General features: G+C 44.4%; 1 protein-coding gene across 4 annotated transcripts in view; it reads right to left on the reverse strand.

Moving 5' to 3' along the window:
• FHL2 (four and a half LIM domains 2) overlaps window positions 1-22,978 on the reverse strand; it is a 72,167-nt gene that overhangs the window by 20,807 nt on the left and 28,382 nt on the right. For 3 of the 4 annotated variants that reach the window (XM_059721028.1, XM_019485017.2, XM_006265080.3), the window contains exon 2: window positions 5,836-6,015. In XM_059721028.1, coding sequence (XP_059577011.1) covers window positions 5,836-5,991 — 156 coding nt within the window. In that variant the 5' untranslated portion in view covers window positions 5,992-6,015. Of the gene's footprint in view, window positions 1-5,835; window positions 6,016-22,978 lie in introns of those variants that run through there. The other variant, XM_019485020.1, reaches the window with a different exon arrangement.

The following is a 22,978-nucleotide window of genomic DNA, read 5'->3' on the forward strand; positions in this document are numbered from 1 at the left end:
AGCACATGCAGTGTGGGTCCCAGGGCACTGCATGTAGCACAGATCCCAAATCAGTCAAAGAGGGCACCACATGCAGTGCACATCCCAGGCCTTGTGTGTGGGTCTGCTCTGGCAGCATGTGGGTCAACTCAGAACCAGGGGCAGCACAGAGGGCTGGATGACATGGTTCCATGGGTCATATCCAGCCCAAGGGCTGTATCTTTGACATGCCTGGTCTCTCCCATGCAGTTGTAGTGAGGGGCAGTTTAATAGGTGGTGCTCTACTTCAGTGCTAGAGACCCAAAGTCAGATTTTTCTCTCACTTACACTTTTGGCTCCAGTGGAATTACCCCTGATATTCAACAATATAAGAGAATCAGGCCTCCTTGCTTTTGTATTGTTGTGTGGTATTTTACAGCTACACTCATACCTGTGGTAGTATTTTACACCTACTTTCCTCAGATGGAAAAGATTATACAATATACAAAAAGGTTTAGAATGAGGCCCTTCAGGTCTTGCTCCTGGCTCTGGTTTCTCACTATGTGGCTTAAGAATCAGTATGCTGAGCCACTTGGCCATTGAGTACAGGAAAGTGCCTTGCATGATGTAAGAGTGAAATTTTTGATAGTTCCAGAAGCATTCCTGGTTCAGTTCCCCCAGCTTAGAAAAAAGCCAGTGTCGCTGACAAAGGGCCAACTGGGAATATTAGAAATGATAAACAAATGGATTGCCTCCAGACTCTATCAGCGAAGGGGAGGGTCCTACTGGAAAATACCATATACAAGTCCTGATTCCTCTCTCATTTACATCACAACGACTTAACTTCAGTAGAGAAACTCTCATGTGGTAAGTGTACAATTTATACCAGGTAAGAGAGGAAGAAGTGAGGTATAAGTGAGGAAGAACTGGGCCCATAATATGTTTATTAAACATATCATTTTTTACTTCTGAAAACCTACAACTGTATCAACACTCTATCTGAACATGGAGATAAATATAGGCTCCCTTTCAATTTTTATTTTACATGTAACAGATACAGCCATGAAAATCAACTTAATTCCAAAGCCTGCAGCAACAAGGCTTGTCAATATTTTTATTTTTATGTTTCAGAGGGAAAGATTACTCTTTAAAGACTATGGTCCAGTCCTACAACTGAAAAAAGCCAAAACAGCAACAATACTAGAGATTATTTATCTGTTTAATTATTCTTTCCATTTACTTAAGAAATCTTCAATGAAAACTCCCATTTGCTTTATATGTACTTCACAAACATAGTTTTGTATCTTTACTTTATTGGTTAGAATATTCCAGTTAGAATATTAAAGTGCTGTTACATATTTCTGCGTGCCATTAAAGAGTGTCTTGTTTAAAAATACAGAAGAAAAGTATATTGAATAATACCCTTACTCCCTAAATCCATAAATCTGAGTTGAAAAGTTCAGCCTGATTAACTCATGAATACTTTGTCCGAGATTTGTTGAACACAGTCCAAGTTTTGGGATTCTTGAATGTCAACACATGGAAATATCTTCTCAAGGGATTAGACAGAGACTTAAAACAAAAGTACATTCTAGAATGGGTCAGAAATATGATTTTTGTTTTATCAGGTCAGGCTGTTTTCCTTTCTTATTTTGAATATTTATGAGCTGTAGGAAAGTTGGCATGGAACATACATCTATTGCATCGTTTCTCTGCCATGTGTAGTTAAATCTTCTTACTTATTTAGAGTTTTATTAAAGGGGTTTTCCCACTTATTTTCTAACAAAGTGGGGTGATTAGGGAAGGGTAAAAGATCAGAACTGGCTTTTCCCAAATCCAACCTTGAACCATTTTTGCAAGTGCAGTCTAATCACTCCAGCCCTTACTAGGTGTCTTTGACCCTAGGTTTGCTCCCATTTTCCCTCCTTCCTTCACAACATTCCTTTTTCAGAACCCTAACTAGCCTTCACGTCCCTAAATCTGCTATTAGTAATGGCAGCTATCCAGACTGCTTATTACTCATAAGACATTGGGAAGACTGTCATGGTTCATGATCAGGCAGTCAGGACTGGGAAAGAGTTTATATGAATGTCTGAAGTAAGCGGCTAACTGTTAAATACTAAAATAGAATTGAATAGGATCTGTGGGCCTATACCAGGGGTGGGCAAAATACAGTTCACGGGCCAGATCTGGACTGCGAGACCATACTATCCAGCCCATGGGCCCCTAAAAAAATTATGAAAATTAAAATTTATCTATCCTTGGTTCCTGTCAAAGATGACAGGAACCAAGAATGGTAGGACCCAGGGGAAGCCCTGGAGAGCTCCTGCAGCAGCAGGGCATGCCCGGCCCCGCCCTCCCTCCCTGCCTCCTGCCCAGAGTTTCCTGCTGCAGCCGCTCACAGCACATGCAGGGCTGTCCTGAGCAGGGACAGGCAGCCCCACGCAGGCTGCGAGCAGCTGCAGCGTGGGGCGCCGGCCACGGGGTGGGAGAGGGGCCGCTTTTCCCCCACACTCAGCACCAGCTTGTAACCCAGCCCCACACCAGCTCTGGGTTTGCCTGTTGGGGCTGCGCCACAGCAGCAGCAGCTGCGTCCCTCCCCCGTTTGCCGCTCCGGGCAGTGTTTACTGCTGCTGACCAGTGCGCGAGTTCTGGGTGGGTAGCAGCAGCAAACGCTGCCCAATGCAGCAAGCGGGGGGCACAGCTGCCGCCACTGTGTACAGCACTGACAGGCAAGCCGAGAGTCAGCACAGGGCCAAGGCTGGGAGCAGGGGTGGGTTACAAGCTGGTGCTGAGCGTGAGGTAAAGTGGCCCCTCCCCTGCCCCATGCCCAGTGCCCCGTGCTGCAGCCACTCACAGCCCACATGGGGCCGTCTGTGCCTGCTCAGAACAGCTCCATATGGACTGTGAGCAACTTCAGCAGGGAGCTCCGGGCATGGGGTCGGGGGGAAGGGCCGCTTTACCTCCACGCTCAGTACCAGCTCCTTTCCTGCCGGTGAGCAGTGGGTTGGGGCTGCACGCTGTCCCCTGCCTGTACCAGCGGGCTAGGGGGGCACTGGGAGTGAGCGGGTGCAGAAGCAGGGCCTGCACCCATGTCCCAGGGCCAGCGCCAGCAGGGCCCAGAGCAGGGCAGCAGAGGTACAGAGTCCCGGCTGGCAGGGACTCTTTGGAGCCAGGCCAGCTTCCTGTTCTCTCTGCTGGTGCATCCCAGCCCAGCTCCACAGACCCCTCCCAGCCTGTGCCCTGCTCTGGGCCCCACCAGTGCTGGCCCTGGGACATTGGCCTCAAGACATTGGGACATTGGTCCCAAGATGGTGACCAGGGGGTGGGGCACCTGTTAAGGGGCGAGGCTATCCATGTGGCCCTTGACAGCTTGCCACAATGTAGTAAAGGGCCCTCCGCCTGAAATAATTGCCTGCCTCTGGCCTATACACAGGCTGACTGGGCACTGTTCAGCATAGTATGGTTCTGTAGCCTTGTGACTACGGCACTCAACTGAGGAGGAGTCTTGGGTTTCAGTCCCTGTTCCGGGAATCCATTTCTATAGTTTACATTAAACAGTCATGGGATAAAATGTAGGAATAGGGGCCAGAACACCTCCTTGCTGCGTGACTTAATCATTAAACTGCAAAGCCAAACTCATTCTCTTTTTCTCTCTCTTGGGCACGATCACTCCTGCTTTCCTTACTGCCTCTTGGTGCAGCATTAACAAGAAGGTTGGAGAATTCATTTACCTGTTCTCACATATAACATAGTGGTTTGGACATTATTGTGTAAGATCATAGAACTGTAGAAAATAAGGGTTAGGAGGGACCTCAGGAGGTCATCTAGTACAACACACTGCTCAAAGCAGGACCATCCCCTACTGTGAAGATGTGAGATGCTAGTTTGAACCTCTTCAGGCTGAGGAAGAAACTGAACCCAAGTCTCCCACCTCATAAGCTAGTGCTTCAACAATGGCGCTATTCTATATAAAAGTTGGACACAATTCCACTATACCCACTTCCCCTGCCCCCTGGCAATTGTGTTTTGAAAGAAAGTGATTACAACTGCATTTTGTGAGGGATCCAATCCTGTTAGTTAGGCTTGCTCTGAAAATCTCTACTGGATTGACCCTTCCAGGGGAGCTAGGTATCCAGTTTTTGGAACCTAATTTGGCTTAGGCCTGAAATAGGGACTGAGCTATGGGACAGACAGCATGGGCAGCTACAAGTAAGTGTGGGGGATGGGTAGAGATCTAGAGTACTGCAGAGAGTGGGGGAGTGGGGGAGCAGAGGGTTCAATCTGGGCCAGCAGGGGAGGTGGGGGTGTTTATGCTAAAGCATAGCCTAGAGTGGCTACACATTAGTGTGACATGAGCTGTGTAACATGGATGAGAGAGAATCCTGCCCTGGAGTGGCATAACTTTGAGCCACCTAACAAGTGCTTAAAACTAGTTTCAGATGTTTCTATACAGATAATCCACGTGTTAACAGCTCCATGAGCCACCCAAAATTACCATGTAACAAGGCCCTAACAAGGGCCAAAGAGCAATGGGCAGTATCAAAATTCTGGGCCAAAGTACTTACCAAGAGATGGTGAGTACCCTCAGTTCCCACTGATCTACAAGGAGGAGCTTAAATTCTCATAGATTCATAGATGTTAGGGTCGGAAGGGACCTCAATAGATCATCGAGTCCGACCCCCTGCATAAGCAGGAAAGAGTGCTGGGTCTAGATGACCCCAGCTAGATACTCGTCTAACCTCCTCTTGAAGACCCCCCAGGGTAGGGGAGAGCACCACCTCCCTTGGGAGCCCGTTCCAGACCTTGGCCACTCGAACTGTGAAGAAGTTCTTCCTTATGTCCAGTCTAACTCTAATTTTCTATCAATTAATTAACTGATTAATATGATGTTATGGGGCAGACACTTCACAGAAAGGCCATTCTGTAAATACCTGGGGAGAGCATGTGTTTAGTCAGTGACTGTAGATGTAACGAAAGCAGGAGGGGCAATGGTCCCAAGCTACCATTTCCTTGCTGATTTACCAAAGCATGCTTCTTTTGGCAGGATACCCTCATAGGGCTTGCCCTCACCCACAGTATGTTCCTTAGGGCTGTGTGAAATGGCACTGTTCCATTTTGCCTTGAGTTCCAATGTTTCGATGGAACAGTATTTCGTTTTGAATTTCATTTCTAGTCGAAGCAGCTGCTCCATTCCATTGAAACAGAAAAGCTATTTTGAAGCTGTTTCGACTTTTGCTGGGGATGGGAAGTCATCCCAGCTGGGCTGACTTCCCATCCCCAGCGCTAGATCGTGCCGGGGGGCGGAAGGCAGCCCAGCTAGGCTGCTTTCCCATCCCCTGTGCTACATCGCCCCGGGGCGGGAGGCAGCCCAACTGGGTTGCTTCTCTGTCCCCTGCGCTACATCATGCCGGGGGGTGGAAGGCAGCCCAGCTGGACTGCTTCTCAGTCCCCCGCACTACATCGCTGCTCCCTGCCAGATCTTGCACTGGGGATGGGAAGTCAGCCCACCTGCACTGACTTCCCATTCCCAGCCTATGGTCAAAACATTTCAATTTTTGAAACGTTTTGGCCTGCCTCGTTTTGTTTTGAGGCTATTTTGATGGTCTTTGTTTCATTCTGATTTTGCTGTTTCAACCTTGAAATTGGTTGAAAGAGTGTCAGAACGAAACGGCCAGTAAAATTTTGCACAGCCCTAATGTTCCCTTCTCCCCCAGCTGGGCTTAACCCTACCTACAAGGGCTCCTATATACAGGTTGGGCTGCCTCAGGATTTTTCCCTGCCACTATAAAAATCTATCTGCATTTAATGCAAGGAACTGACCTATCCAGTCCATTCTGACAGAGGTTATGTCAATAAAACCTGAGTCCAGAGTACCTTGCAGTCAGCACCAATTGGTTTCTTGCATTCCTCGCAAGTGTTGGAGTAGAGGCTTTCATAACATTTCACACAGTATGGGTTCTCCTCTTTCAGTATGTACTTCTTGCCAAAAAGGGACTCCTTGCAATAGTGGCAGTCAAAGCGTTCAGTCATTTTGATGTCTGGAATCCTGGTGGCCTATCATAGAAAAAGAAAACCAGCAGATTCAGATTAAGGTCTTATTAGTACATTAACACTGGAATCCAGAACTACAGTAAAGGAACAGCTTCAGGCCTACTACATAATGCACTGCCTCTATTCAGTAATTTAATGCCAAGCAATTTCAACACCATTTCTTTTAATTTATTAAATCAACATATGAGGGAAAATGGGAATACATAGACTGCTGTGCTGAACCAGACCTGTGGCTACCTACTTCAACACTTTGTCTCTGACAGTGCTTAGTACCAGGGGCTTCAGAAGAAAATGCAAGGATTCTCATAACAAATAATATAATAATCTGGGGGAGTTTGCATCAAGGATGGCATTTACAACATTACTTTCATAAACTTGCTTCAGTTTTTGCAGAATAGCCTTGCACAGTGAACAACTTGGCTTTATTCCCACTCCTTTTTTCCAGTGGCAGAGTTGAGTGTTTCTTGCTGTGAAGAATTTTCAAATTATTTTGTGGATCTTATCACTGAGCTTTCTGCATGCACAGAAATAGTTGAGTCAGGAATAGCAGTGCAGAGGAACACATGATCTTTTTAATGCAAGTTGTGGTCAATAGTTTTTGCGAATGCTTGCCAGGCTGCAGCCTAGGTTATGTTCCTCCTGGATGCTGGAATCTAGCAAGGAGATGCTAATTTGTTATGAGAGATGACTATCAATGCTTTCCTGTGGGACAGAAAGATTCAGGCTCCTCTTAAAATCAGACTTCAAAGCTCTTTGAGAATAAACTGAATTTTTACTCTGACAATTACACTTATAATTCACTTTCTAGTTCTTCTTTATGAAGGTGACTCTAGAGAATGTAATAGAAAATCAGCCTGAGTAGGATACAGAGTCCTCAGGTCTCTTAGACTAGGGACAGACATTACACATAAACCAGATCAGAAACTGGTTTAAACCTGTAACAGGACAGATGTTCAGTGCACATAAACCAGTTTGAAAATGGCTGAAACTGGTTTGAGATAAACCTAGTTGAATGTAGTATCAGACTTAACTGATTTGGGTCAAACCAGTTTATGCAATGTCTGTCCCAGACCCCTTCCTGGTTTAAGTTAAATCAGAGTCCTCCAGCATCCCAGATGCTTTGCAACTTTGGGAGGGCCCTGCCCCTCTGCTCCCTGGCTGCAGCTCTGGCAGAGACTGTATATACAGTGGCATCTGCCTGGATTCCTCCTGCTCCCCCAACCCCCCCCCCCCACTCCCTGCTAAAGCAGGGATTTCTCCCTCCACTATGCCTTATATAGACACCTCTCAGCATTAGCTAGCATACCACATGCTGGCTACAGTCCGTGCTGTGGGAGACAGGACAAAGGCAGACAGGACAGTGTTGGCTAAGGGCTTTTTGGAGCTAATTATCAGGTAGCTGGTAATGTTCCTCCCTTCCTTCCTTGGAAAAAGTTGTTTAAGAAGAGCTTGAAGGCTGTTGATTTGTTTGATGGGCTGATAAATATTAACATTCCCTGTGTAACTCAGTGCTTTGTTATCAACAGTGAGGGGTATGGACCCCTCCCTAACCAAAGCATCCTGCCAGGGCCTGGCCATGCCCCGCCCCGCCCCCTCCCAGCTCAGCACTGTGGAAGGAAGGGCTGCTCTAGCACCCCCTGGCTTCTAGCCTGAGCCACTGCAGGCATGTGCCTGCATTTCTTCAGTCCAGAGGGGATGTCCATACAGTTACTAACTAGCTTAGCCTAGCCAGGTTAGACTAACCTGCAAAGATTGAATCAATTCAGGCCCAGGCTTTTTAAATGGGCCCTAGCCTTAATCACCAGTCATTTTGGTTTAGACCTAGTTATGGTAGAGACTTTGCTGAATGTTGTTGTTTTATATCCTTAGTGTAAAGAGAAGCATAAAGATCATAGGTGGCATAGGGATCATTTGACCCCTGCTGACTTCCTGCCCTTTGGGCAAGGGGCTGAACCCAATGATCTTGCGAGGTCCTTTACAGCCCTAGTGTCTATGAAATCTATAACATAAGAACATAAGTATACTGTGTAGCCCAGGATCCTGCCTTGACAGTGGCAGAAGTGGATGTTAGAGAAAGAGCACTGAACTGGACAGATCTGGAGTGATCTGTCCCCTATTCATTACCCACCCTGGGATTCACTGTTATTGGTTTAGAGATGCCATAGGAAACATCACTAACTGTCCTGTTCAACAGCTATTAATACTTCTATCATCCATATATCTGTCTAGTCCCTTTTTGAACTTGGTTATGCTATCTGCTTCTCCTGTGGCCATGTATTCCACAAGTTAACTACCACATTTACTTGAATACAAAATGAGGTTTTTTTTTCCCCAATCAGCATAGAGGGAAAAGCTACAACATGAATGTTGTACATTCATGTACAAGGAAATCTCACTAAATTCAGTTTCTGTCATTAAATTGCTGCCAAGAGCAATGTGTGCTCAGTAACAAAAGCCAAGTATGGAACTGAAATGCAGCCAACACTAAACGTGACTATTAAACACACGGCCCATATTGGACAAACTTACTGATGGGAACCTTCCTTTTTTTGGCCTTTAAAAAAATGGGCAGGTATTCCCTTCACAGGGAACTGGCACCAAGCCTGAAGGTATACTAGAATACCAGGCCAGCACTGGGAGAGCCAGAGCCAGCCCTGACACCTTTCCCTTGGTGCCAAAAATGCTTCATTTTAACCAGAAGGCCAAGATGCTGATCACAAGGGCAAGTTAGTGCAGCTCATCTGAACAAGACATATGATAGGGCATATTGTGCTCAGTCCCTCCCAGCACCAACTCTTTTTCACTCAATGGTGAGCCACTACATTGAATACATTTTAGGTGCATCTACGTGAGACATTTACTGCACAGTTGACTGATTAAGTATGCAGTAAATATCTTGGCATCTACACATGCACTTCTATTAGGGTGCATGAAACTAATAAACACCACAGCAGGGCAGTACTTGTAAATACAAGTAAAACCCTGCTATGGAGTTTTTTTCATGTGCAGCAGCACATGTGTAGACGCTGCCCCAGTTGGCTGGAGCACAGGGTGTCTCAGTGCAGGGCTAGCTGGCTGGCAGCCCTTGTGCTGAAGCACCCTTCTGCCTCAGCCAGCCATGCTGCAGCCCAGTTGGAGCCTCCCTGGGCTGGCAGACTGACCCCTGGGACTCTGCCAGCCTGTGTTGCTCCAACTGGGTTGCATGTGCTGTGCATGAATAAATTCTGGAGCAATATGTGTCAGAGTTTATTGTGCGCATTAATTGCATGTGAACATGTGTAAGTGGTTATGCCAAAATAAGCTGTGCTGCCACACTCTGGAGGTCCTGTCTCTGGTGGGACACCACCTATGGCCATGCAGATTTAGTCTTGGAGAGCTCTGCTCATGGGGTATACCCCTTGACTTGCTTGCCATGCCTTGATCTTTACAATTAGAGGGAGGGTCCTGGAGTGTCCAAAACAATCCTCATAAGATGCTGGTATGGCGAGTGTACTTGGGGTCCTCCTCCCCTTTCACCTCTTCCATATGCTAACTGGGCATCAAATTGTGGTTCTAGCCAGGAGTCCCTGATGCAAAGGATCTGGGCCATGAGCTGACTCCTGGAGCAGCTTAGATGACCATGCTTGTCAGTTATGCACCAAGTGCGTCCTTTGGTATCGCAACTACAGGTTCACAAAAATTATCATTAATTCATAGAGACAACACCCCATGCACATCTGTCATGGGAATTCATTAACTTTCCCAACATATAAATAAATCAATTCTTCAATTCTTGATGAATTCATATACTTCTTAATCAACACTGTCCTTAATTAATGGGCTCTTCTGCCTGTAGCAGTAACTGATTGGGGCTGCCAATTGATTAGTAGGTCCACCCTCTCCCTGTTCTGGGTACTTGTGCAATTTCCAACTTAACTTCAAGCAACAGAAAAGAAATGGTGTCTTCTAAGTGTCCAGGTCTCCAAGTCACTCATGCCTTCTGACTCGCATATACCTTCTTTTCCTGTGGGTCTGTATATAGGGGTCCATGCAGAGCCTCTCCCATAGCTTGCTCCTGCTGCCCCTCTCTTGGGAGTTGGAGCTCAACACGCGGCTGGAGTCGGTCCCATCTCTTGCTTGCCTCATGGTAGCTGAAGTCTCGCTGCTGCAGAGCTCCTGAAGCTACTTCTGTGTTGCCCCGTTCTTTCCTGCTTGCCTGCTCAGGGCACAGGCTTATGATGTCAGCCATGATGTGTGCACCAATCCACAGCAAGCACGAATTTATGAAATGGGGCTGCTGCTGTGCATGCTGCTCCGTTGCTGGTGTCACTGCTCCTGCAGGTAGGGAACATCCATCTCCTGCCCTTCCTGGGCTTATGGTTGCTCTTTGCTAACAGTCAAGCATGTCTCCCAGGGTCCTCCTGTGCCAGTATCATGATGTCTGGCATTGCCCAGCATCACACATCCCTCCATTTACATCACCTTGGGGTGTATTCAAGACTGTGTCGCCACCTTTACCTCATTCTCACTCTTCACCCACAGGTTGTTGCTCCATGTTCTGGGCGGTGTCCGGACCCTTGCACTTGGACAAGAAGTAGCAACTTTGTTAGCGATTCCTGATCTGTACCCAATTGTAAATTTGAAAGACTGTAACTGGCACACACCTGTTTAGGCTACACTTCTCTTCCCTTCCCTTCATTTCCTCCTGGCAGATCCCACAGTATTGAGCAACTACTCACTAGCCCTGAGCCATGGGGTTGCTTCAGCCTCCTCTCCAGTCTCCTCTCCTAAAAGGATGTAAAAAGGATTGGCAAAGTAGTTTGAGCTGCAGAGTCTTTGATCTGTAGCTTTAATCAGCCAGCTCTATCTCTTCTTATCCTAGCTAGCTGAGCAATTTATCTGTGATTGTAGAGATCATATCAGCTTGTTGAACAAGAAGCATTCACTCTTTATGACTCAAGTTCACAACCAAGCGTTCTTGTTGGATGTCCAGCACCTTCTGGACCTGCAGTAACACCAGCTGATGAGAATGCTTTGTATTTTACTCTGGGCCAGAGGGCTGAGCATATGAGCTTCTCAGTGGGCATCATCCTCTTTCCTTCTTTGACCTTTAATTAGTGCAGGGTGACCACACCTTAAAACCCTGCAGAAATGAGTTAGTGCAAAGCACAGTCGCTGTCTATGAAGTAGTGTTTATCCATAAGGAGCACGTTAACTCCGTGCTTCATAATCTGCAGTGTTTGTCAATTGTTCTGGAGTGACAATTAAACTGGATTTGACCTATAAAGCCCTAAACGGTTCAGGTCCTAGTAACAACAGTGGCCTTCTCTCTCTCATGTGTACACCCAAGCAACAGCAGTCAGCTGAGGTTCTCAAACTTGGAGGCTTCTGCTTTAAACAAAAGGAGGCTGATCATAGGGTATTCTTGGCAGTGGCCCCATGAGGCTGGAGTTCATTTCCCTCCACAATTCATATAGTCTGCAAGGGGGTTTGCTGTGAGATTCCAAGTTTTACTTCTGGTGGGGAAAGTCTTAAGGAGGATTGAAGGGGAAAAGTTTGTTTTGGTGGATCCAAAGGGTTTTTTATGCTGTTTCTGATCTACTGAACTGTCTGTTGTAAATTGCTATGTGGATATCTTTATGAATGCAAACAGATTAACAATGGGTTAGTTCCTAAAGACTTTTACAGACCCATGGCAGAAGAAATGGAAGACTACACCTGGAAGAAGGTTTTTGTTTAGAATAGGCAGGCCTATAGCCATTAACCAGTAAGGAGCACCAGATCAGCTGTTTAGCTTTTGCAGAAGAGAGAGGACCTCTTATATCAAAAGACAACTGGAGTGGATACATCTGTGAAGGATGCAGCCTTCTTGGAGGAAATAGGACCTCTCTGATAAATGGTCACAAGGCCTCACTTACTACCTTAAGTACAGTGGGGAGTTAAGATAGCAGAGAAAAGGAGGGCTGAACATTTTTGTCTTTCCTTGTGCTGATTCTCTTCACATTTACACCCATGTAAACAGGGAATCATTGCACTGAAATTAATGGAATTACACCAACACAAAACTTATGAATGCAGAGAATCAGACTGGAGCTGTGCAAAACCTATATCCAAATACATGAATTTGAGACAGAAGTTCAGAGTTTTACCCTTTTACCTAGTAGTTCCTCATAGCCTTCAGAATTCTAGTACAGATGAGGGCTATAAAACAGTGAACAGTTTCCCTAGGACTACCAGGTACCAAAGACACAAAGTGCAGCTCCAGAATCTTGCAAAGCTGAGGTTTGGGTTCAAGCAAGATCCACATCTGCAAAGCTTGGGAGAGATGGTTTATATAAATCCCATTTTTACTCAGTGGCATTACAAAATTATTTGCAGCTTTTCCTATTAAAGGAAGAATTAAAAGTATGGGCCTGTCCAGTGATAAGGTAGTAATGCAAAGGAAACTGTTTGTTTGCAATGAAAAATACTCCTCTCAAGCTTAGCCTGTGGACTGAGTTTATGCTAGTGAAGAGGCCCTACGCTGTGGGTGGGCTGAGACCACTTCACAGTAAGTTAATGAAATTGCTTCACTGTTTATCTAGTTCTGACTCTTTCCATCTCATCACTGAATGTATGTTCACTGACCCATTATTGTTCACTTACTATCTCAATGGTAATTGTAACAACAGTGTTTACAATCAATAAAAATTAGTCTCCTCCTTATCCTAGTAGTAAACCAGAAATTGTTCATCCCATTATAAGAACCTCACATTTACAATAGGTCAAATATCACATCATGCTTCAAAAGAGAATAGAAATTCTCAGACCACCTTTTTCCTTTTGCACCTGGTAAAAAGATAGTGCAGCATGTCCAGAATGTAGCTGCAATTTCTGCCCTGCTCTTGCTAGCAGGGAAGTGATTACACAAAATCATCGAAGGATGGTCTACCAAATTAGCTTCAAAATTTGCTTCCTTTCCATTTCGCCTCTAACAAGTTAACCTGAATATAAGTAGTTACTAAAAATTACACCACCACATTGAAACTCCCTCAAAAAAAAAAAAAAAGAATACTGATGGAAGGCAGCAGGGGAAATGTCCTTACCATAAAAGGCAGGAGTCCAATTACATTTGAAGAACAAAAGCTGCTAACTCTTGCTGAAGTTGTGCACACAGGTATGAAACAAAATCTTAGCCTCCCTAGAGTCAATGGGAGTTTTGCCATTTTCTTCAAAGGGGCCAGGATTTCACCCTCATTCTGTAAATTATGCTATTAGCCAGCTGCACAGAAATTAAGTGGTCCTCAGACACGCCTATGAGGAAGCACACACCTACAACGGACATGCCTTTGGATGGGACGTGTGTGTACGTAGAATTTTTTCACTCTGTTTATTTTTCTTTAACTCAAGAAAGGAAGATTTATGTCTGGCAGCTCCAGTGACATAAGCCATGCAGGTCTACAGCATTTGGAAACAATTTATGTTAATGTTCGGAAGGCTAAAGTGTTAAGATTTATGATGGCCTTTGTAGTTTTGAACTAACGGTTTGAGCTGTGACTCTTACTGGCAAGAGATGTTTATTTTCCTGTAACTTAGCAGTTATTGCTACAATCATTATCTATCATCTTGTTGCAGCAACTGCAAGCAACTCTTCCAAGTTCTAATAATTTTTCCAATCAAGGCCATAATGCCATGCAGGTAACCATCTAATGTAATTTATTTTTATTTTACTTGAAGGAGAGATTAAATATCCTTTTATCCAGAAGCATTAGCATGGAAAAAAGTGCCCAGGATAAATGGGAATCCACCTGAAGTGCAGTGAGAGGAACTAATATGATGTATATTTACAGTACAAAACCCGGGGGGGGAGTTTCTATGGAGATGACAAAAATTATGGGTAACAGGAGATAAAAACCTACATGGCTTGGAGTTTTGACTGTGGATGGCATGGCAAGGGCTGCTTTGCCATGCCTAATTCTCAGGAAGACTCCTTTGACCAGGAGTCAAATATATATCAGACCAGGCATATTTGTACTAGCAGAAGACTGTATTTCTGTATTTTCTGGGTTTTCATGGGACTAGTGGTAGTATTGCTTCATTCAGCCTGGTTCTAGGGCTTTCTGTATCAGCTGGATGGCCCTACCAGGTGGGTTAGTCTGGCCTTCAAATCTGCAATCATGAACAGCTCAAATGTGGTTACATTAAGCACATCATGCCATATATCTTACAAAAAAAAAAAAAATTCCATTCTGTACACACACTGCCAAGGTCCTATGCTAAAATCCATGTCTTGGAGATGTATGTGCATGTTTGCAATTAATTCATTGTGTGGAATTTACAGCAGTTACCTGTTCCTGCTTCCACTGTCTTGTAGTGTAATTTTAATAGGATTCCTTTTCTCATGTGACAATCAGTACTCTATAGTTTTCCACTGTGAATCTAACAAGAGCATCAGAAGAGTTAAACTACTTTGGGCTAAACTGTGCCCTTCCATATGTAGGGAGAGGGTGGAAGTGTCCTTTCCTGCTTGATTTCCCTGCACCAGCAACACTGGTGCTATCACAGTAAGCATGTAAGAGCCAGTCTCACTCCAGGTCATGAGCAGCTATGCCCGGGGCCACTTAGGGATCAAGGTGCCAACTAAGGTCAGAAACCATGAGCAGACAAGCCAGGTCAGAAAGCCAGGAAGCTGGGGGACAAGGAAGAGAACAGAATCAGAGAGTAACCCAGATTGAGAAGGTCATGTAGACTATATATTCTACCTGTCCTGGATTGTTACTGGGGATGGTGGAGGCTGGGTACAGCGTGGGAAATAATTCTTTATGAACGAGCTTGAATAATGACACGTGAATTACTGGGTAGAACTTCAGTGTCTTGGGGAGTTGTAATTCAAAGGCTACCAGGGTTACTTGTTGGGTTATGTAGAAGAAGGGGTTGAGGAAATGGTAATTCAGTTTCCGTGAAGTCCAGTCTGTATGGAGGTGTTCAGTCAACAGCCACATTTGCTGTTCCACAGAGTAGGCAGGCCCTGGCTGGAAGTGCTGGTTTGCTTTCTGCTCTTAGGCCTTTTTGCCCTTTTCAGGTATTGCTTTGATAGCCCCTGGACTTTCTGAAATATGGCATACGAATTCTCTTGCCATGGGTTTGTCATAGTTTGTGGGTAAATTGGGATGCAACTGGGGATGGAACTCATAATTAGCAAAGAAAGGGCTTTGCCTGGTTGAGCCACGTTCAAAGTTGTTTTAAGAGAATTCTGAAAGTGTTAAGAGTGAGACCAAGTGTCTTGTTGAAAAATAGAGTAACAGCAAAGGTATTGTTCCAAGACCAGATTGGTCCTCAGCCTATTTGTCTGGGGATGGTAGGCTGATGCAAGATGGTAGGTGCAGGACTTCACACTGGAACTGAGAGATGAACTGGGCCACATGATCTGATATGATGCAATGTGGGAAGCTGTGGAGGTATACCACATAGTCCAACCACAGCCAGGCTGTACGTTCCACTGAAGGAAGGCCCCCACTTTCTCCTCAGCATGGGGAAAAAGTGGGCCATTTTTGTGAGTTGATCCATTGTGGTCAGGACTGTACAGAAACTTTTAAGAGACTGGCAGTTCTATGATGAAGTCCAAGGGGATTGCAGATCATAAACAAGGCTCACCTTCACCTGATTCCTGGAACAGGTTCTGTATTGGGATAGGAATTAAAGGCAGCTCTTTGGAAAAGGAACCCCCTGAAGTGTTGCCAGTTCTCATCATACATTTCAGATAGTAGGAGGGGTGCACAGGGCCCTGTGAAATGAGCCTGGAGCACAGCAAATTTATTGTGAAGGTGGTGTGGCTCTTCATACTAGTGCTGGCTGTTCTCCTGGTAGTATGCCACCTGGGACTGGAGGGATTGGTTCTCAGCCAGCAACTGCTGCACCTAGGCTTCAAATACTTGATGGGTCAAGGCAAGCTGATTCAGCCAGTCTTGCTTGGCTTGCAGATCTCCCCAAGTTGTAGCATCCAAGTTGGTCAGGTGCAAGGGCACCAGTAGGGGATTGGGTTCCATACCGTACCCCCTTCACAAAATGGGTGGTCTGGGCAAACTGTCACATGGTCAGCCAGGTCTGGGGACACTTGGGGAATTGAGGTGCCAACTGGGGTTGGGAGTAACGAGCAGATTACAAGGGCAAGCTGAGTCAGGAAGTCAGGGGTTCAGGCAGAGAGCAGAATCAGAGAGCAACCTGGGTCAAAAAGCCAGGAAATCAGGTAGAGACTAGAGTCAGAGCACAACCTGGAGGGGTCAGCCAAGTCAGTGAGATCAGGTTGAACCCTACTGTCCTGACACTTCCTGTTCCAGGTCAGGGGTTTATATGGGAAGAACTGGAAGATAAGCTGACCTCAGCCAACCACTCTGCTGCCAATGAGTAGGCAGCTTTGATCAGCCTGGGTGACCAGCTGCAGGAAGGCAGGCTGAGATGAGTAGCTGTGCTGATCAGGCCAAGGCACCAGGTTTGAGGTTGTGGCATGACAACCAGAAGTGTCTAGCAGAAACATTGTGAGGAGGCTGACCATGGGAGGGACAGTGCCTAGAACACTGCACTCTATGGGAGGTACTATTATATGCTCTCCACCTGCTGCACAAACAGTGTTTCACTCTGGCTGCTGGTGTATTCCTCCTCTGTAAAAGTGCCTTCCTTGATTATGAAGAGAAAAAAAGTGATTTTTGATAATCTAGACATCAAACCCTTGTACTAAGGACAGACACACTCTCTTTATGAAAGTCCTTGACATGGGAGCTCCCAGGGTAGGGTGGGCAGAAGTTCTGTCTTCTATTTCACTTCCTGTGTTGGAAAGTATGACTAGTAAAGGAAAGAAGTTGTTGGAAACCTTAGTGCCTTGTATTCAAGTGTTCGTACTAATCCTGTAAATATAACAGGAATGTGTAACCATTGTCTTGGTTGGTCTCTGTCCTTTTCATGGGGCATGTTGTCCCTCTTTGTCTTTTTTATCGTTTCTTAAGAGAGGGGAAGTCTCCCTCTGCTACAATCTTATTAAGAGCTGGACCTAAAGGCTTAATGAAGGAATTCAATAGTACACCTTTAAGACTTCATAGGATAAGAATAGGCTCAGGTGTCAGGGCTGCTGACCCTGTCCATACCCCATGGTTGTATCCAGCTGACCTCATGCCCCATGGTTATATCCAGGTTGGGAGCTTGAAAGGAAAATGTTAATATCCAAGATAATTTCTTTTGATCTCAGGTTTGTTCCTTACTTTCTTCTCAAGGTGCTAAATCTGTCAATAAACATTCTTAAAACCATCCAGAAATTCTTTGCAGATATGACCTTTCTTGATGGTGCTACATTTTAAAAAACAAAAGTAAAGAAACTTCTTTATGAAAACTCTATTGGGTCTTCCATATACATGATAAAAAATACAGGGCTCAAGCCATTTAGAAATATATATCTTGCTTTACACGTCATCTTCAAATAAACATCTAAGTCAAGAATGGCTTCTTTCTAGTTGTTCCTCTCCATCTTACTTGCACCACCACAATTTTTGTGAAGGATATAACATTTTGATTTCTGTTCTCAAGGTTTTTAGATCAGTTTTCTAGAAAGACTGTGTATTACCACGTGTAAAGGAACACAAGATACCTAGTACTCAGGTTCATACTGGGGTTGCATAGTCAGTTTACTAGTAACTGGAGAGGCTACTATTTAATGTTGTTTCAGTGCATTTTTAGGAAGAAAAAAAAAGAAAGTATCCCTTGTGTGGGAAGGTTTCTGTTGGGTCTGGCTACAGAAGCACAGATTATAGTAGGAGTAACTGGACGCTCTAGTTATGGTTTGTGTGTGGTTTGTTTTGTTTGGCAACCAACAAGTTTCTGCTCCAATTCAAAATCATCCAAAAGTTGTTCAGTAAGCACCAGGGAAACTTGTAAGGATAGAAGCCACAGAAGATCTAAACACAGCCAGTTCAACACCATATCCAGCACAATTTACAATATAATTAACTGAGATTTGTTACAAGAATGACTAGATTATATGCAGATTTACAGATATTTCTACCACTGCAAAAGAAACCTATTTACATAACCCTGACTATGAAACTTAATTTTACAGTGGCAAGAAAATTCACAGGTAAGTTAGAGGGTCTGGGATGATGCCCTTATTTAATGCCTCCTGATGCTTTCCCTGCAGCATAAATAAGGCCGCAGTTTATCTGAGGTGAGGATATCAACTTCTCAGCAACTTAAATTTAGAAACCTGTATATATTAAGGATACATTTAAACAGAAAATCAAGGGGAAAAAAGAAAAAAAAAGGTACAAAATGAATCAAATCTATCATCATCTCTTGGCCCTACCAGGCAGTGGTACCACACAAACAAAGAAATGAATGGTTACAAATTTAATTACGCCCTCACCAACAGATGTATGTTCCTCAAGAAATAGATTGATTTCTTTTATTGTTATGCAGACAACCAGTACAGTTCCCAAGCAAACAGATTCAAGGATATAACCAGACACCAGGAGGATGCCATGTGGTACCACACACTGAGAATTCTAGCTTTTCCCATGGTTCCCATAACACAGTCCATGAACTAGGAGCAGAACAGTTTCTTACACACTGCATAGCTCATCCTTTCCAGAGAAGAATAGAGGCATACTAAGAAGCAGGCATGGAGGAGATATACATTATTACTCAGCCTGTCCTACAGAAAAGTCCATCTGGGTTTCTCAATTTGATACTTTTTAATGAGTTCACAATGGCCCTGGCTACCTAAATTGCTTACACAACTCTCCTGATAATTTGGGAATCAGCAAGCACAGCATTATGTACATTTTTTATGAATTCTGGTTATTTTGCTGTATCAGTGAATGCCTGAATGCCTGTGGAATCCACCAACTGCTGACTAGACTTCCAGAGCAGATCAGGGAGAAAGGAGGGCTGCAACATCTTGATTGCTTATGGTCAAATGGAAGACTACAGCTTGAATTAAACAAGTTTTACTGTAGCTTCTTTGGGTGGGGGGAGGGGAGGGGGACAGTGAAGGAAGTCAGAAAGCAGAAGCAAGACAACAGAGATAAGAGATACACTGATTGGTCTTAAAATCCAGAAAATTTAAGGCCTGGTCTATTTGAGTTCTGCTGCCAAAAAAACCCGAATGCATCAACAGTCAACTTTGTTCTAGGGTGCTGGAACTCCATCTTTATGGTAGCAGATTATCCCCTCTCTGTAAAACGAGTCCTCTGCTACCCTTTCCCTGGCAGCTGGTAAGTGTGCACTTGCCCATTTTGCAGCTACTGCAGTCCCTTAAGCAGCTGTTGCCTTTCTGGGGTGCACTTTGCTGGCACAGCTGCTGTAGTGGATAAGGCAGTAGCCCTGCAAATATGATGGGCTCTGGTGGCTTCTCTGGTGGCTGCTGTCCACTGCTTGACCTGGTGGCAGAAACAGGATAGTGGAGAAGAGGCCTGAAAGATTTGGGGGTGAACTGAAAGTGACTCAGAAAAAGGGAGCTTGGACGGGGGACAGGAACAGATGTGCCATCTTCCATAGCAGAGGCTTTCTTTTTAAATGAGGAAAAAAAGATTTTGCCTGCATAACGAGGGGAGACTTAGATGCCAAGGTTCAGAGGAAAAGCCACATGAAGGAATGAGGTTCCTGAACTCAGAGGACTCTGACTTAATACAAAAGAACTCTCTAGGAAACTGCAAAAGATAACTGCAGGACCGTGTTACATTATCTTGGGTAGATCTGTATATTTCCTGTAACAGCTAAAGAGGAATCACTCTTTTAGATCTCTTACAAAATCTGTGCGTCTCTGCTTCTGCTATGAAGTGTCCTTGACAAGCTGAACTACAAATGAATGAGCCACCCAAAGGCTTGTTGTGTTCATGTTAATGAAGTGTTAAGGTTTCAAGCTTACACATACACACCCTGCAATCAAGAGATTAAGGTTATTTCATTGTTACAGCCACTTACACTGCTCTTACAGTTTTTGAATGTATGTACTGTTACTTAACACCACAATCAGTACTAGGTTATAAAACATCATATCAAGTCTAGGGGGATATGCAAATTAACAATGAATGAGAATCATAGCTTTTTATTTTCCCAATATGAGTATTTAACTATTTAGCTTTAAAGGAAACCTCCAGCAGTTCTTGATCAAACCTCATCTTCTACATGTGGCTAATTAATATTTCTGAAAGTTTAACATCTCTGTGGATGTTAATAATGTACCTGAGCTTTATTCTGTGGAGACTGTCATTATTCTGCTGTCTCCTACCCTCACATTGGATGAATCTGCATTGCAAATAACTGTTTATGTAAATGCAGCATTAACACTGCACAAGTAAAATTAATCCGTCTAAAAATGTAAATGATCACGTTCCTAATCCTTGTGGACTGAGCTCTCTTTGATTCAGGATGCCAGTGGGGGAGGGAGAAAAGGGGCCTGCCTGTTGACCATCTTTATACCCTTCAGCCATTGTCTGAAGATGGAAGAGGCTCAGGCCTGCTCTAAGCCTGGGCCTGCTGGGTCTAAGCACCCAGCCTGTAGAGTCCTGGAAGGTGTGGCACTGAGTTGGCCAGCAGCAGCCATTAAAGGTACAAAGTATGAACGACAAGCATCAGCAGCCAGGAGGTATTTATGACTCATTTGCAGAAAAATAATCTTTCTTTGTTTAGTAATGCTAGAATGTATACAGTCTTCAATCAGGCTTTGAAGTCTGAAGCTCTGACTTGGGCGAGCTTATTGGTGCACGGTGAGGCCTGCTTTATGACAGACACAGTCAGGGGTGGATCCAGGAGGGATGCTGTGGCATGGACACACCTTCCAACCCCTCCCCTCTTCCCCCCACCCCCAGCCTTTTCTGCAGGAGAAGCATCCCTTCCACCCCTCCATGTTCAATGGCATCACCCCTATCCTCCACTCCTCCCCACTCCCTTATCCACCACTGCTGCTATCTTTGGCTGCCTGGGGTAGGGGTAGGGGTTGGGGTAAAGGCAGGGATGGCTAGAGAGCTCTAGAGCAGCAGATGCCCTCCTTCCAATTCTCACCCCACTCCAGGCTCCTGTCCAATCCAACCAGGCTACCCCAGAGCTAGGCTTAGCCAGAGACACTGGCAGCAGCAGGTCGGTTCCCCCACTCTGCCCAGTCCCCGTGGTGTTCCCCGTCAGTATGAGAGCAGTTGCAGGGAAGGGAATCTGCTCACTATCTCTTAATCTCTAGCCTAGCCTAGCTCCACAATGCAGCCTGCCTGCAGCGGGGCGGGAGTGGTACTGGAGTGCCCCTGCCCCGAGCTCAGCTGGGGACAGCAGCAGTAGTGGGTAGGGGGTGGAATGGGAAGGGAGGGCACCTGCCACTGAGCACAGAGGGGAAGGGAGTGGGGAGAGAAGAGTCTTACCTGTTTGAGGAACTACTTCAAAAAGTTCCTGCTGCTGCTTCTATGGCAACAGAGAGGATGCTCTATGATGCAGTGCAGGTTGCTGCTCCCGCACCACCCTTTCCAAAAAACTAAATTCACCCATGGACCCATTGCCTCATTTCTGGGAGCTGGCAGGCCCAGAACAGCAGCAGGTGTGCAGGTCTTGCATCTGGGTGGCTTTACTTGGCATGGCACAACAGTGGGTGGTATAGACGTGCACTACTCTGCCTCTCAGACTGTTCCAGCAGCACTGCCCGTGTTGTTACACCTGCCTGTGCTGGCGGGAAGGACATTTATGCTAATTTCAAGGAAGAAGGCTGGACATCATGTTGTTTCTTAAAAACAATAGCATCCTAGTTAGGAACCTAGAAAGTCAGGAAAGAGAGGATCTGTTTGTGTCTGGGATCCTAACAAAGAATCATAGCTGTAAGCTCTTCTGTGAGGAGTGGTGTTTTAGCATGTCAAATAAGTGTCTGGTATACCATAGTGCTACTGAGGAATGAATAATAACTAATTTACTAAAATAAATAGGAGTAGTTACAAGACAAAACACATATTTTCTGCTGACCACATTACTTTCTGCATGATTTTGAGGTGATGATATATATGATGATATATATACAATATAAATAATGTTATAGACCTATGGTTGTTAAAACCTAAGGTAAAATACCAGTAAGATAGGATATTTCAGCAACAACTTCTCTGGATTATCCTAGCTGCCCAATTCCAGGACATTGATTCTGAAGCCTAGATAAAATAAATAATAGCATTGTCAGCTGTTTTACTACTAAGAACTTTAGTACAAATAATGTAATTATCATGGGATTATTGGTTCTATCATTTCTTCCTCCATTATGATATCTACTCAGAAGTGATTTTTCATTTTTTTCTTAATTTTGGCATCCTGCTAATTGTTGTTTCAAACGTGAATTCTAAAATGAACTCAGTTTACAGAGAAGCTTTCAAAGCTCAGGCTTTTTAAGCTGTTTACCTGGGGAGGAGAAACTGACAATAATTTTTAGGGTGTTTTTTTTTTCAGTTTTTCAAATCCAGGTCCCTGAAGCAATTTTCCTCAGTCTTTCATTGATTAAAAATGTACTATTTGGCTGAGAGAAATAGAGAAAACAGTCTGAAAAGAGAAAGCTTCTTTATCTATGAACAAATAAAAATAAAGGATCATAATAGAAACTGGACTGTAACTTTAATTATAGAATTCCCTAACAATTAGATGCAATACGGTTTCTTCTTTTGAATGCCTAAGCCAGCTCCATAGAAGGCAGTAAAAGCTTCATATGCATAAGCAAGGGAAGAATTTAGCTATAAATGTGTCACATTATCATTATAAATAATAAATAAATGTTATAACTGTTCAACTTGGATCTAGTAATAAATCAGCTCTTTAATATACCTCTAAACAGTAGCTGTTAAATGAACAGCAACAATAAGAACAGTGAAATGACTTATATATATTTTTACTACAGGCTTGTGTCTCTGTACAACAAGGTTCATACAGAGAAATGTGCAGGTACCTAGGGAACTATATTTAAACCAAACCATTATCTCTCTTTAGAAAAAAGTGTATTACAGTAATT

Source organism: Alligator mississippiensis, chromosome 1 (genome assembly GCF_030867095.1).
Source record: "Alligator mississippiensis isolate rAllMis1 chromosome 1, rAllMis1, whole genome shotgun sequence".
In the NCBI taxonomy this organism is placed as follows: domain Eukaryota; kingdom Metazoa; phylum Chordata; order Crocodylia; family Alligatoridae; genus Alligator; species Alligator mississippiensis.